This window comes from Drosophila subobscura, chromosome J (assembly GCF_008121235.1).
Source record: "Drosophila subobscura isolate 14011-0131.10 chromosome J, UCBerk_Dsub_1.0, whole genome shotgun sequence".
NCBI classification, from domain to species: Eukaryota; Metazoa; Arthropoda; class Insecta; order Diptera; family Drosophilidae; genus Drosophila; species Drosophila subobscura.
The window spans coordinates 19,721,758-19,736,422 of record NC_048532.1 but is presented as its reverse complement, the minus strand read 5'-3'; the positions used below and the strand labels follow the sequence as shown (position 1 = coordinate 19,736,422).

Sequence of the window (14,665 nt, the reverse complement as noted above, 5' to 3'; positions counted from 1 at the left end):
TTTTAGCGTTTGAACGCAAGTTGTTTACCCATTTATATTTAAGGGGCTTAAGTGGGTTAATTTCCTTTCTATCGATAAGTCGGGTCAAAAAGTTAAATTAAAAATTGTTCGTTTCGTGATAAGCCGGAAAATATTCGACTTTAAACAGTAGAGCCAGGCGTAAAACGTATCTCGGGCTCGTGTGTTTTATATTTTACTCATTCGTCATCGAAACTCACCGGGGAACGGATCGAATCTCTATCCAAGCGTCAGCCGCCTTAGCTAACTTCTTCTATTTTGACTCGAAAAAATGGTTTTCATAACAAAATTCGCACGGATCGGTGTGCAGGCGGCCCGCCAATTGCGTGCCACGCCCCTTGCCACATCTCAGTGGCGTAGTTTCCACATAACCAGCATGCTGGACAAAGGTAAGGACTAATGCCATAACAAATACAGTTGGCAAGCCACTGTGCATCTAAAACTGGAAATGTTACATGTGGATCTTTTGCATTCCACAGAGCGCCGCTACACAGACAAACACGAGTGGGTGGAGCTACTGGACGCTACCAAGGCTATCGTTGGCATTTCCAACTATGCCCAGGAGGCATTAGGCGATGTGGTCTTTGCCCAGCTGCCGGAGCCAGGCACAGAGCTCAAGCAGGACGACGAATGCGGTGCCCTGGAGAGTGTCAAGGCGGCCAGCGAGGTGTATTCGCCCGTGAGCGGCAAGGTCACCGAGAAGAATGCTCAAGTAGAGGACACGCCGGCTCTGGTCAACAGCAGTTGCTATGACAAAGGTGAGCACGGGACTGCAGAGTACTTTCAGATCATTTAAACAAGAATTGTTTCCCCTATAGGCTGGCTCTTTAAGGTGGATCTGAAGAATCCCACTGAATACGAGAAACTTATGACTGAAGAGCAATACAGCGCATTTGTGAAAAGCAGCGCCGAACACTAAACACGCCTTAGGCATGGAAACTGCCACCAATACTTGAGTCTAGCCTAAAAACACAACGTCCACGCATTTGTTATCTCTCGCACGCATCAAAAACTCATACCAAAAACTCATCCGCACATCCCCCACGTTGTTGTAGCACTTGAAACTTGTTACGAATAAGAATCGACAGTAAAGCCAAACATAATATTTGAAATTTGAGGGGCAATCGCCGTCTCTGCTATTGACCTGCGACAGCCAATGTCTGCTCCCCCATGGAAACCTAGCGATAAGAGACTTAAGAGAACGTACCGGCAATCGCTCAAAGATAACGATTGAGTGAAACCCAGAGAGGAAGTGTCCAAAGAGAATGTCTTCAGGGATCACTCGAAACCAACTCGATTGAGATCAGCTCTGTGCGGCGTGGTATGCACAGTGGAAACAGCCGCGTCGCGTGTATAATGCTGTTGCCGAGACGACCGATGGCACACGCCAATCGTCAGGGTTCAAGTGTCCGCCATCACCTGATTAATGTGCAGCTAGGAGACGAAGGCGAAGTCAAAGCCGGGGACGGACAGCGCACACACCTACTTCTCTGGAAAGTTACGCCGCCGTGATTCCGATAAGGATCGACGGCGATGGTGTCTGTCAGACCATTGTAGGGATGGATGCTGATAAGAAACAGCAGCAGCGCGCTGTCTCTTTGAACTTGAAAAACTGGCACGAAACGGCACATCGAAAGCTTTTGCTCTCGCCAAAGCTCGCGAATGCCAAAAAGCTTCGGTGTGGCGCGGCCAAGCAGTCATTCCGTCATTCAAACTCACTCCGTGCGGTGCGAGAAAGCGCGTGCTGCTCGAGAACCAGTCCGTAATAACAATAAGCACACAAACACACACCCCGATGAGCAAAGGATAATCAAAGGAAGGAAAAAAGTGCAACAGCAAACAAAACAGCCACAAGGAAACAATTAAATTCTGCCCCACAAAATAACAACCAAAACAAACACAGACAAAATGCCAGCGGAAAAATCAATATACGATCCCAATCCGGCCATCAGCCAAAACGCTTACATATCCAGCTTCGAGGAGTACAAGAAGTTCTACCAGGAGTCCCTCGACAATCCCGCAGAGTTCTGGTCCCGTGTGGCCAAGCAATTCCACTGGGAGACACCCGCCGATCAGGAAAAGTTTCTGCAGTACAACTTCAACATCTCCAAGGGACCCATTTACATTAAGTGGATGGAGGGCGCCTCGACCAATATCTGCTACAATCTGCTCGATCGCAATGTCCGCAATGGATTGGGTGACCAGATTGCCTACTACTGGTAAGTGCTGTCCTTTCGCACTTTGCCATTTGGTTGCGTAGGTCGCATGAAAACAAAAGTTTCAAGGGACCCCTTCTGACAAAGGACAACAGTATTGATTTTTCTCTTGTGTGCGGTTACGAAACTCTCGCCTCGTGACGTAGTTAGGTACGTGAAATATCTAGGTGATTTACTGCGCAGGCACAAAACAGCAGACGGACAGACCGAACAGATGTTTCCAGCTACAGCTATGTACTTCTTCTTGGGGTTTTCTTAGGGGCCAAGGACACGGAATTACTGCCATTGAGTTTGGCAGGAAAAGGAGGAAATTTAATATTCTGACAAAAGACAAATGTTTATGCATTATTTTTGTTTTGATTGCTCTCAATTGGTAATTGGTTGGTAAATGTTTTTGCATGCCAAATGTGACATCGACACAAATTACTTTTAATTAAATCAATTTTGGATGCTTTACCGTACGGAAAAAACTACCTTTGGAGCGCGCAGCACTTTGGGTCAATGTCAGGGTCGTCGTTCCTAAAGCTTCAATACGATACGTCCCTGACTTGCTTGATCTCCGATACTACGGTGCGACCTGCCTAAAATAGCTTTTTGTGTTTATTATATTTGTTTTCTTTGCCACACACGCCATGCAAATACTCGACGTAAAGCAAACAAACAATAGCAAATATTATAGAGGTATGGAATTCCGCCCATCCAAGTGCAGCCCCAGGTTGAAGTGCGAATCTATTTGTAATCAAAATATTGTTTAGATGTGGCCAGGCCCTTGCCTGATTAGTGCAGCACGGAACGGTGCCTCTTTGAGAGGCAACTCTCACAACGCAATAGAACAGCTCCCGGCATGAGTACTTTGTTTTGGATGATGCTTCAGAGATTTTGTGATTTTTTTTGTGCAACCCAAAGTTCATCATAATCATCGTCAGAAGAAAAACAATAAGTAATGTTGAACAAATGTTAATGTTAATGAGCTTATCTCGGGGTTATCACCAACAGAGGGTTCGAAGCGTTCACTGTGCTCGTGTGCCCGGGGAAATGCAAATGAAAGTCAGGTAATTGAAAGGCAATTACAAGGTCATAAGTAGGTACCCAACCCATTCCATACCCTGGGAGAGTATTTGTATTAAACTGCTCATCCCTATTTTGGTTCTCTTTTCATTTCTTTCATACATAAACTATTCAATTTCGTTGCACAATCAGAGTCGCTGCCTTCGCTCCCTCCAGATAAGATAAAATAGAATAAAACTGTATTAAAAGCTGGCGCGTAATGAGCAATAATTAGCGCTTTTCGAACGGAATGTCCCAGATAATTTTGTTGCAAAACCAAAGCCAAAGCAAAACAACATCTTAAACTTTTTATTTGGCCCACATTTTGTTTTATTGCAAGATAGGAACGGAGTCACACATATAATAAGAACATAGAGTGCTTCCCAAACTGATGAGCGTTTCCTCGTGGGTTTCCGCACAAAAAACTTTAACTAAATTAAATACACGAAAGCCCGGCACGAGAGCGTAAGTTGTAGGGCAGCATTATGTAAGCGATTTGACAATGCGCGCAAATTGTTTATTCAAATTGATTTGAGCGCGTCTATCGTCGCGTCAAATTGCGTTAAACGCTTTGCGGGTTTTTGTGTGTCAGCTGGCGGGGTGTGTGGTGTACGGTGTCTGGGCAATAGGTGGTGGAAATTGTGGGAAGCACTTGTAGAATGCAGATGCCTTGACATTAACAGACAGGCAGCCAGTAGATTAATGTCGGCTAACTCACAGTTTGAGCAGCCTTTATGGTTTGAGTGGCGCTGCTGAAGAATCACGCGATCACATCGCCTGATTACTCACAACCAATTAGAGAGCGATTTTACGCTTACGCACGCACACCCAGACAGAGGTAGACAAACAGACGGACAGAGAAAGATAGAGAGAGGAGGGCAGACAAGAACCCGGCATAAAAGAAGAATGTGTGGAGGAAACGTCGTGTACCTGCGGTTCTTTTTTTGCGGGAGAGCCAAAAAGTACCGTATAAAATGCTGTGTGGGCACTTCTTTTCTTATTTTGTGTGTTATCATTTTTGCAGTCTGTTGATTATGTAAGCTGGTGTTGAATATGCTAGTGAAACACACCCAAAAATGTAAAGGTGATCAGCAGAAGCAAAAGCAAACGAAGCAGCATCATACGATTATGGCTGTCAAACTGTAGGGCCGGCTAGACGCTGCGTCGCTCCGTTAGGTAAAGGCAGAGAGGGTGAGAGAGAAACGAAAACATTCGATGCGATGTATTCGACACGCGAATGAACAGCTGTTGCTGCTACTTAGATAAGTCTGTGTTGTAGTTATTGCCGTTATTTTAGTTCATTTTTAACCAGGAAGGTAGTCGAAGCTGCTGATACCCTTTCGCATCGATCGATATTTTCTATAAACAGGAAGAAAAATAAGCGTAGACTATCTTGCTTAGAAACACACAGACTCATTTACTCTATGACTAATTTATGTGATCGGAAATACATATTTCCTTCTTTTTTCGGGTGTTTTGCAAAACATGATTATCATCATAATACCCTCTACAAGGTTATAATAATAATCTTTAAAGTGAGACGGGAGTCTCTCCTGTTTTTTTTTGGTTATATTTGTTGCCATTTCTTTTGCTTGGCATATCATTTTGTGATTTGTGATAAGAGCAGCACCGCCACGCGTCTGTCTGTGATCAAGCGATCGCCGAGACGAGGCGCACATGAGGTGTTTCCAAGGAAGGCATGGAAAATTTCTTGTCTATCGATGGGTCTGTGTGATTAGGGAAAGGCCAGGCCAGGCCAGTCCGTTGAGTGGGTCGATTACGCCTCCAAATTGGAAATTAATACACTCGAAACGACTGGGATAGCTTTCAGCGTCGTGCCACTTTTTCTTCCACTTACTAAAATTAGTCATAATTGTGGCACGCACATAAATAGTGATAGTCTGATAAGCATTTTAGGATGTCCGTTCTCACTAGAAGGAGATTTCAAGGTAGCTGTTAGTTGGTTAGTTCTGTGGAAAAGAAAAGCTTATGCTTTCGATGCGTATTTTGTTTATTTTTGATGCCTCTTACTAATTGATAAGTTCGAGTATTTGTTGTATAAACAAGTATTTCGCTGAAGTGGAATAACATTTCATGAGTGTTGGCCAACTCACAGCCCCACCTCAGCAATCAAAGCAGCCCCTCCACCCTCCAACCCCCCGACAACACTGCAAACAGTACGAACTTTGGTCGCCGCCCCGCCGATTACTCAGGGTATCCAAAATAACCCTGAGGGACGTCACGATCTGCGCTGTGCTTTGTGGCTGTGTTCTTCCTGCTTTCTTTTTGTGGCATATACACAAATTACTAACCGCTTTATAGACGGCTAATTCTTATCAGGTGACTGACACTGCACAATGATTTATACGAGTGCTCTCGTCAGTCAATGTGGACACCTGTGGATTTTACAGCTTAGACAAACGTTTACAATTGTTTTTGTTTAACAAATCGCCCCCACACACGCCTTGACCTCCAAATGGTCTACGGTAATTCGCTTTCCCTATTCGAATTGTTTGCCCATTGCGTGTTGTCCGTTAACAGGTGGAGAGCAGTTTACATCCGTTTTGGACACGATCTAAACACAGTCACGATTTCTGCCAACCCATTGTAGCTTTCAAAGCTTTGATAAATCTTACATTTCATGTTAAATATTCATTCGTTTAATCGTAACAATCATTTAGCACACTCAGAGAAATTGGTTTAGAAATGAGCGAAATTGGAGAGTTTTTGGATGCATTGAACTTATGATATTTGGGAACCAACCACAGTCTGGGGATGACGATGTGTGTTTTCCTTTATTATATGGCTCAGACTGTAGATATCTGTCGAGGAATTAATTTTATCTGTTGCCAAGTTCAGAGCAAAGAGGGCAAAGGCAAATGATCGTACTCGCATTCTGGCATTCTGTCTGAAATTTAAATTATAATTTTAGAAAATTGAATTACGTTTTCCTCTGTCAATTAGGAAGCTTCAAATTACTGTAAGTGATCCCCAATTGGGTCGCTAGGTGGGCGTAATTATGTGCAATTACGAGACACCCTGTACGATCCATGTGGTTGGGAACTTTGCCAGCGATCGCTGGATATGCATGATATGTTTCCTCATGGCTGTTCTGTTCTTTTTTTTTTTTTGCAGGGAGGGCAATCACCCCGACGATTACTCGCGCGGTCTCACCTACCGCAAGCTGTTGGAGGAGGTCTGCCGCTTCGCGAACGTGCTGAAGGACCATGGCATTAGGAAGGGCGATCGCGTGTCCATCTACATGCCCATGATCTTGGAGCTGCCAATTGCCATGCTGGCCTGCGCACGCATCGGGGCGGTGCACTCGATTGTGTTTGCCGGCTTCTCGCCGGACTCCCTGGCGGAGCGGATGTTCGACTGCAAGGCCAAGCTGCTGATCACGGCCGATGGGGCATGGCGCGGGGAGAAGCCGCTGTACCTGAAGGCCCTCTGCGACACGGCGCTGGAGAAGGTCGAGGAGATGGGCCACTCCGTGGAGAAGTGCATTGTGGTGTCGCATCTGAAGCGCGTGACGCCCTGCCAGGAGAACCATGTGGAGGAGGAGATCCCATGGACCGATGATCGCGACTACTGGTGGCACGAGGAGATGGAGGACAAGGAGCCGGCCTGCTATCCCGAGTGGATGGACGCCGAGGATCCGCTCTTTATGCTCTACACCAGCGGCTCCACCGGCAAGCCCAAGGGTGTGCTCCACACCACCGCCGGCTATCTGCTCTATGCAGCCACCACATTCAAGATCGTCTTTGACTACAAGCCGGGCGATATCTACTGGTGCACTGCCGACGTGGGCTGGATCACCGGACACACCTACGTGGTGTACGGGCCCCTGGCCAATGGTGCCACTTCAGTTATTGTAAGTGCTTTGATTAGCGCCAGTCATGGGACGCCAGTAACTAAAACGTTCTCGGTTTTGTGCATTCCAGTTCGAGGGCACTCCATTCTTTCCCGGAAACGATCGCTACTGGAGCGTCATTGACAAGTACAAGGTTACGCAGTTCTATACGGCTCCGACGGCCATTCGTGCGCTGATGAAGTTCGGCGAGGCACCGGTGCTCAAGCACAATCTTAGTGGTCTCAAGTAGGTTGCGAATATGCAGCCTTGCATCCCAGAATCTCTACTAAATCCTCTTTGGCTTTCTGCAGAGTTTTAGGCAGCGTTGGGGAGCCCATCAATCCGGAGGCCTGGCTCTGGTATTATCGTTACATTGGCAAGGAGCAGTGCTCCATTGTGGACACCTTCTGGCAGACGGAAACTGGCGGTCATGTAATTACACCTTTGCCGGGAGCCACTCCCATGAAGCCGGGTTCAGCTGTAAGTAAAAGTGGTTAAAGAATCGAATCTTTAAGTAATCGTTTATCCATTCTTTCCTCAGTCATTCCCATTCTTTGGCGTTAAACCCATTTTGCTGGATGAGTGCGGCATTGAGATCAAAGGCGAGGGCGAGGGCTACTTGGTGTTCTCTCAGCCCTGGCCAGGCATGATGCGCACGCTGTACAACAATCACGAGCGCTTCGAGGATACTTACTTCTCGAAATTCCCTGGCTACTACTGCACTGGCGATGGTGAGAGCTTCAACTAGAATCCTTTGGCCTGCAGTTACTTGAACTATTCCCCACCAACAGGTGCTCGTCGCGATGCTGATGACTATCTATGGATCACTGGCCGTGTGGATGACATGTTGAACGTGTCGGGACATCTCATGTCCACCGCCGAGGTGGAGTCTGTGCTCACCGAGCATCCCCGTGTGGCCGAGTCCGCTGTGGTCTCGCGTCCGCATCCCGTGAAGGGCGAATGCCTCTACTGCTTCATCACGCCCAATGAGAACGAACCCTTCGATCAGAAGCTCATCTCGGACCTCAAAAAGATGGTGCGCGAGCGCATTGGACCTTTTGCCCAGCCCGATGTTATCCAGAATGCCCCCGGCTTGCCCAAGACACGCTCTGGCAAAATAATGCGTCGTGTGCTGCGCAAGATTGCCGTTAACGATCGCAATGTGGGCGACACTTCGACCCTGGCCGATGAGCAGATTGTGGAGCAGCTGTTTGCCAATCGTCCGGTGGAGGCCAAGTAGATGGTCAAGATATTCCATACCCACACATCCCCAGGCTTTCTATGACTTGTCCTCCACTTTTGCCATTGCACACCGCCTGGCTCTGGCCCAGTGCTTATGCGTATCCCAATTACGTGTCCTGTAAATCTCGCCCCTACACATATACCTATTACTAGCTATATATGTATAGGTATCTATCTATATACCCCTTCCCTGTAGTGTAAACTTAATGCTAAATGTTGCTCCCGTTCCATTCCGTTTCGGGTTACGGCGTGGTTTAACGTCTTTCTAAATTCGATTTAGTTTCTAAGCCGTGTGCGTAAGTAAAGTGTTGACAGGCTGATGGAGAGATCTTTGCTGGTTTCTCCCCTGCCTCTTGCTGTTGGTAATCACCGTAGGTAAAACCAAAACCCATGCTCACACACACACATCGTTTTTTCGCAGTTCTTTTCGTTTGTTTGTTCGTAGTCGTAGCCTAAGTTCTTGCTAATTCGTTGTGATACAAATTTAATTATATATCTTTACACTTATGTATGTATGTTTAGTAGAATGAATTGATATGATACAAAATATATACACAATTCCCAGTTATAGCCACAAATTGACACCAGTATCACCACTTTTCTGTTGTATGTTCCTTATGCTTTGTAGTCTTGTAATTCCTTCCTTACTTTGTTCGATCTACACACATTTTGCAGCCACACGTAAGTTCGGAACTCCCTCCCTTTTATATATTATAAGATTGTGAACGAGATACATATCAGTATGGCATATCATTCCTATATAGAAGCTACTTACTTATAGAGAAAAACACTACTGGGATAATCTACGTGGTTACATTATGTATACTATGTGTTATAATGGTCTGAAGACTTAACTGCAACGAAACATATCATTGACGTTACTGCTGCAACACAACCTATAAATATTATATACTGATTATTATTGTTGTTAATTGAGATCTACCTAGCTGGAGGAGCGATGAGAATGTGCACTATGGATGGTTGGTTGGGGGAGTGTTTAAAGTTTGTTAGTTTTACAGAGTGTTGGCAAAGATCTACGTACCATACACACACATACATACACAAATATATATTTATCGAGGTGCATATATCTGAATGTGTATATCTACATACGTATCGTGTATAATAAAGTTTATTGTTTCAATCTGCTTTTGATCTGAATGCGGAAAGATCATTTCATCATTTTAGTTTAGTTTTCAAATCAGATCTCATTGGCCTGGCATAGACATTCCAGGAATGATTATTCCAGTCCAAACACAAACAAAATTTTCAGCTTTGCCTTGACTTCTTGGCTGGCAGTGGGGCGATAGTTAGGGAAAAGAGCAACAGCAGCAGCATGCCTGACCAGGAGGAGAAAAAGTCGGAGAGCAACGAAAACATACCCAACGCACGACCCACTAATGCAGCCACCGAATATGGGCTGGAGGACCATGTGGCCACACAGCAGGATCCGCGTGTGTTGGCACTGAAAAAGGCGGAAGAAGCGCGGCGACTTTCGACGCAGAGTGGCGGTGCCGTCAGGCAGAATAGACCACAAGTTGTGTCTCCGCCACAAACAGATCCTCCATCTGCATCCAAGACAACACCTCAATCTGAATCTGCTTCTGTGACCCCGCCCGAATCTCCATCGAAGCCCATGCTTCGTTCACATCAATCCTGGACCGAGCGAAAGCCCCAGTCAGAGGACCAACCCTACAATGCTGCCACGGACTTTGGATTGGAGGAGGCAAAGGCCACAAGACAGGATCCCAGGGTGGAGCGCATCTTGATCTCCGAGCGTAAGCCAAGGGTAAGCTTAGCTGCCGAGAACTCTGCTCATAATGTTAACCTGGAAAATAAACAGGAGACCAAACAAACACCAACGGCGGCTGCATCGAGATCTCAGCTGCCATCAGAGGAGAATTTCCAGGCGTCGCAGGCTGCAGCGGAGCCTTCCACACCCATGGTACCAAAAGAAGCTGCGATACCTCCAGCGCCACCCAAGCCAGTGGAAGTGAAGGCTGCTCCGAAGCAAGAAGAAGCCAAAATACCTCCACCACCTCCGCGGCCGGAGGACGTGCGTATGCCGCCGCCCACCATGTACAGCAGTGGGTGTGTCACGGGTGCCTGTACTCTGCCAGCAAGAACACGAAATGGACGAGGGAGACAAGAGTGCCATGAGGACTGCGGCCTGCCATGCAGGAATCCCAATCAGGCGGATGTATGGAAGGACCCAGAAGATGATGATGGCAACACCAAGAGGATCAACACCGACTACACCGTCGACCCGGCGAAGGAGTTTACGCGGGCAAGGACGAGTACTGAAGACAGTGATCGGCATGATACGCCCGTGATCATCACACCTCCTGCTCATGTTAACCTCCCCGCACCCGTCCCCGAGCCTGTAGCCGTGCCCGCCCCTGTCCCCGTCCCCGCGCCTGTCCCCGTTCCCACACGAGACCCCTCAGATGAGAGTGAAAAGGTTACCAGTGGAAGTACTCGAGTGGCTACTGACGGAGATACCACAGAACCCACTGCCAGTGATTCACCGACGACAAAGAAGCCCCTCCTGGAGGATACAACAGAAAGTGAGAGTAGTTCACCGTTGATAATACCACCCGAAACGGATGAAGAAGTAGCTAGTGGCAGTAAACCCGCGCCGACAGCGCCACCCACTGTGGAGGAGCTGTTCCGTGAGGCCAGCAAACAGGTGAGGGCGGCGGGTGCCATGGCCCTGGAGGCGAACAAGGTGAGGCAAGAGTACACAACGAAACAACACGAGCACGACATCCTCACCAGCACCGACAAAGCGGTGGAGGATAAATTCATAAAAGAGATGAGCGCGCGGTATCCAACTCACCAGTAAGTTTTGGGCACAAATCAACAGCTGAGTTCCACTGTAGATCCCGCTCTCCTCGTAGATTCATTGGTGAGGAGGCAATTTCCAAGACAGAGACAGGCCAGGTGGAGCTCACCGATGAGCCAACTTGGATCATCGATCCCATTGATGGTACCATGAACTATGTGCATCGCTTTCCCTACTACTGCATCTCCGTGGCGCTGGTGTTGAATAAGCGAACCGAGTTCGGAATTATTTACAATCCTCCCATGGATGAAATGTACACGGCTCACCGGGGGAAGGGCGCTTTCCTCAATGGCGAGCCCATCAAGACCAGCGGGCAGCAAAATCTGGAGCAGGCGCTGGTCCTGCAGGAGTATAGCACGGGAATAAACGAGGACCGCAATACGGTGGTCCTTGGCAATGCCAAGAGGCTGCTCAAGAAGACCCACGCGTAAGTAGAAGCCAGCCGACCAGGTCACAGATTATTTTCCTTTTCGATTTGCAGCATGCGCTCCATTGGCTCCTCGGCTATGGGTTTGGCCATGGTGGCCTCGGGCGTGGCCGATGCATTCTACTACTTTGGGCTGCACATCTGGGATATGGCAGCGGGCGTGATCCTGGTCCAGGAAGCCGGTGGAGTCGTTATTGATCCTGCCGGCGGTGAGCTGGACATCATGTCCCGACGCTGTCTGGCAGCCGCTTCCATGCCCTTGGCCTTGGAATTGTCCGAGCAGTTGGACCAAAATTATCCCTCACCACGCGACGATCAGCCAGTCAGAGCACCGAAAGTCGAGACGAAAGATTTCTTCTCACAAACTGACTTTAGCGACTCATCCGATTCCCTAACAACGGAAAATAATAGTACGCCGACACATCAAAAACCACCAGTGTCTGCTAACCAAGAAGTCTAAACCAATAAATTGTCAATTAAAATCGAATTTCACAATATTGCTGATCGCCTTGAAGTGTTGGATAAGTCCTGCAGATTTTATGGCAACGTGCCAATTAGCACATAATTTATCCGCATGCAACAAACCGATACGAACAAGCTACTGATTTAACATTTTAACAGACATTTACGTTATTCTTATTGAGCAACACAATCTGCTGCTGCTGCCCCGTTTAAACAGGCCTTAAAGTGAGCAACTTTTTATTTTTAATTTTCGCTCTCTCAAATCGTGATGAAATTTGATAATTTCTGCATGCATGGTTAAACCTTATTTTATGGACTATCCAATCAAACAGAGTCCTTAAATATAACAAGTATTGTAGAGAATTGATTTATTAATCGGATACAATTATATTTTGAGTGCTGAGGGGCTTTGCCATCCAGTAATATTAGACCGAACACTAAAATAGAAGAATAATTTCCTATCAACGGAAGCGAAAGTTAGCCCATTGTCGACTAGGGGGGTATTTAATCTTCTCACGAACATTACGAAACTTGCCGAACTCTAGCGTGGTTTACAGGATAGACATCGCAGTCATTTTATTGGTACGTAAAGAGGAAGGATAAACCCACAGGGAGCATTTACAAACTGTATAATTTTCAGCGGCTTAAAGCAAGCTGTTCACCTGTTTAAATAAAGGGGGCATAAGTGGGTTAAGTGTGTTCACTCATATGCGGTATATCGATTGTCGGTATATCGGCATGTTCCTAATTAAATTAAAACGAATTTGCACGTCAAAATCAGCTCCATTCAGTTTATACAACGCGAACGCTGCAAAAATCCACACAATGGGCGATAACGTGGACTTGGAAAAGTGTTTTGAGGTCATCAGCAACCTCTTGACCGAGGCTGGACGCGTAAGTGGTGGGAAGTACACTTGAAACTTTCCTGCGATGGAATTTTCCCTTGCAGTTGATTGCCCGCAACAATGAGACGCGCCAAGTGTTTGTGTGCAAGAGTGGGGACATTGACTTGGTCACACAGACGGACAAGGATGTCGAGAAGCTCCTGATGGATGGCGTGCGTCGGTACTTTCCCGACCACAAGTAGGCACAACAGGTAGGAGCAGTAGAACAATACAATAATATTTGCTACTCTTGCAGGTTCATTGGCGAGGAGGAGAGCAGCACTGGGGCCGGTGTGAACAAGCTCACGGATGCGCCCACCTGGATCATCGATCCCGTGGATGGCACCATGAATTTCGTTCATGCTTTTCCCCATTCCTGCATCTCGGTGGGCCTGAAGGTTAACAAGGTCACGGAGATCGGCATGGTGTACAATCCCATACTGGAGCAGCGCTTCACAGCCCGTCGCGGCCATGGCGCCTTCTACAACGGACGCCGCATCCAAGTGAGTGGCCAGCAGGAGCTAGGCAAGGCTCTGGTTACCAGCGAATTTGGAACAACTCGCGACGAGGCCAAAATGGAGGTGGTCAACGAGAATTTCGCCAAAATGGCCAAACATGTGCATGGGTAAGTGCTCGTCAAACTTTTAAGTCTTTCCATTCAATATTCCTTTAAATAGTTTACGCGTCCTGGGCTCGGCCGCCCTCAACATGTCCATGGTGGCCTTGGGCGCCGCCGATGCCAATTACGAGTTTGGCATTCATGCGTGGGATGTGTGTGCCGGCGACTTGATAGTGCGCGAGGCGGGCGGTGTTGTTATTGATCCCTCTGGCGGAGAGTTTGATATAATGTCACGCCGTGTACTGGCCGCAGCCTCGCCCAAGCTGGCTCAGGACATCTCTAAGCTGTTGACTCAGTTCCATCCTCAGCCTCGCGACGATTAGGCAATCATAAATGGTGTATCCATTCCGTACTTAACGTACTAACTGAAATGCATTTGAATTATACCCGACCGTGTACCTACCTAGAATGCCAAATGGGCAACTTAACCGATTACTCATGGAAAATTCCAAATAAAACTCGTGTATAGAGTATTCCTTCTATATTATCAACATACATACATAGACAAAACATACATCGTATCGTCAGTTTTGAGTGGATGATATTTTGCAGCTGTTTATCAATTTATTCAAAGACGTTTTTGCCTGTTTGCTTGTTTGCCTTTTCTGTAATTTTATTACAATCTACGCCAGCCATGTGTGTGTCTGTTTTTCATTCTAATTAGTTTTCGCAGTGTTCTTATCGTCTTTTGCTTATTTGTTGTTGTAATTTGTTTGCGGCTTAGTGTTATGAATATTGTTTTTGTATATTTTCTTAGTATGTTAGTAAGCGAGAGCCTTGCCTCATATCTTCATGCTTGCTCATGCACCGTACTCCAACCAGACCACAATGGGAATGGGCTTTCAGGTTGAACTGGAGTTTCCAACTCATTTATGGATGTGAATGTTTTTTGTTTTGCTTGATATTGATATAGGTCTAGTTGCACATACAAATATCTGGTTCATTTTTGCGCTGCGCGAGAACTTTTGTTTGTTCGTAGGAAGTCGGCGTCAGTTTGATTTCTATTCTTTATTTATGCGCGCTGTAGTTGCAGTTGTAGACAGAGAGATTTT

At 46.8% G+C, this 14,665-nt stretch overlaps 5 protein-coding genes across 5 annotated transcripts in view; all 5 read left to right on the top strand.

Annotated features, from left to right (window-relative positions):
* LOC117893649 overlaps positions 1 to 14,665 on the top strand; it is a 28,530-nt gene that overhangs the window by 3,316 nt on the left and 10,549 nt on the right. The window contains exon 6 of the mRNA XM_034800339.1: positions 3,980 to 3,991. The gene's annotated coding sequence lies outside the window, so the exon portion shown is untranslated. The remainder of the gene's footprint in view (positions 1 to 3,979; positions 3,992 to 14,665) is intronic.
* LOC117893656 (glycine cleavage system H protein, mitochondrial) lies at positions 112 to 1,135 on the top strand. Its single transcript, XM_034800347.1, has 3 exons — positions 112 to 407; positions 498 to 776; positions 837 to 1,135. Exons 1-3 carry the CDS (start codon positions 290 to 292, stop codon positions 935 to 937), a joined length of 498 nt encoding a protein of 165 aa, XP_034656238.1. The 5' UTR covers positions 112 to 289; the 3' UTR covers positions 938 to 1,135.
* LOC117893645 (acetyl-coenzyme A synthetase) lies at positions 1,703 to 8,956 on the top strand. The gene is made up of 6 exons (XM_034800331.1): positions 1,703 to 2,237; positions 6,417 to 7,155; positions 7,226 to 7,380; positions 7,446 to 7,614; positions 7,676 to 7,865; positions 7,926 to 8,956. Exons 1-6 carry the CDS (start codon positions 1,927 to 1,929, stop codon positions 8,372 to 8,374), a joined length of 2,013 nt encoding a protein of 670 aa, XP_034656222.1. The 5' UTR covers positions 1,703 to 1,926; the 3' UTR covers positions 8,375 to 8,956.
* Positions 9,594 to 12,137, top strand: LOC117893644 (proteoglycan 4). The gene is made up of 4 exons (XM_034800330.1): positions 9,594 to 10,165; positions 10,220 to 11,217; positions 11,277 to 11,648; positions 11,703 to 12,137. Exons 1-4 carry the CDS (start codon positions 9,713 to 9,715, stop codon positions 12,106 to 12,108), a joined length of 2,229 nt encoding a protein of 742 aa, XP_034656221.1. The 5' UTR covers positions 9,594 to 9,712; the 3' UTR covers positions 12,109 to 12,137.
* Positions 12,845 to 14,095, top strand: LOC117893653 (inositol monophosphatase 1). Its single transcript, XM_034800343.1, has 4 exons — positions 12,845 to 13,004; positions 13,060 to 13,193; positions 13,251 to 13,619; positions 13,672 to 14,095. The coding sequence occupies exons 1-4, from the start codon at positions 12,849 to 12,851 to the stop codon at positions 13,934 to 13,936; spliced, it is 924 nt and encodes a 307-aa protein (XP_034656234.1). The 5' UTR covers positions 12,845 to 12,848; the 3' UTR covers positions 13,937 to 14,095.

Coding starts and splice junctions, on each gene's coding strand:
- LOC117893645 (XM_034800331.1), top strand. CDS start 1,927: ATGCCAGCGGAAAAATCAATATACGATCCCAATCCGGCCATCAGCCAA. Junction 7,156..7,225: donor ATGGTGCCACTTCAGTTATT/GTAAGTGCTTTG, acceptor TGTGCATTCCAG/TTCGAGGGCACTCCATTCTT. Junction 7,866..7,925: donor CTACTACTGCACTGGCGATG/GTGAGAGCTTCA, acceptor CCCCACCAACAG/GTGCTCGTCGCGATGCTGAT.
- LOC117893644 (XM_034800330.1), top strand. CDS start 9,713: ATGCCTGACCAGGAGGAGAAAAAGTCGGAGAGCAACGAAAACATACCC. Junction 10,166..10,219: donor TCTCCGAGCGTAAGCCAAGG/GTAAGCTTAGCT, acceptor GAAAATAAACAG/GAGACCAAACAAACACCAAC. Junction 11,649..11,702: donor CTGCTCAAGAAGACCCACGC/GTAAGTAGAAGC, acceptor TTCGATTTGCAG/CATGCGCTCCATTGGCTCCT.
- LOC117893653 (XM_034800343.1), top strand. CDS start 12,849: ATGTTCCTAATTAAATTAAAACGAATTTGCACGTCAAAATCAGCTCCA. Junction 13,194..13,250: donor CGGTACTTTCCCGACCACAA/GTAGGCACAACA, acceptor CTACTCTTGCAG/GTTCATTGGCGAGGAGGAGA. Junction 13,620..13,671: donor ATGGCCAAACATGTGCATGG/GTAAGTGCTCGT, acceptor TCCTTTAAATAG/TTTACGCGTCCTGGGCTCGG.
- LOC117893656 (XM_034800347.1), top strand. CDS start 290: ATGGTTTTCATAACAAAATTCGCACGGATCGGTGTGCAGGCGGCCCGC. Junction 408..497: donor AACCAGCATGCTGGACAAAG/GTAAGGACTAAT, acceptor TGCATTCCACAG/AGCGCCGCTACACAGACAAA. Junction 777..836: donor CAGCAGTTGCTATGACAAAG/GTGAGCACGGGA, acceptor TTTCCCCTATAG/GCTGGCTCTTTAAGGTGGAT.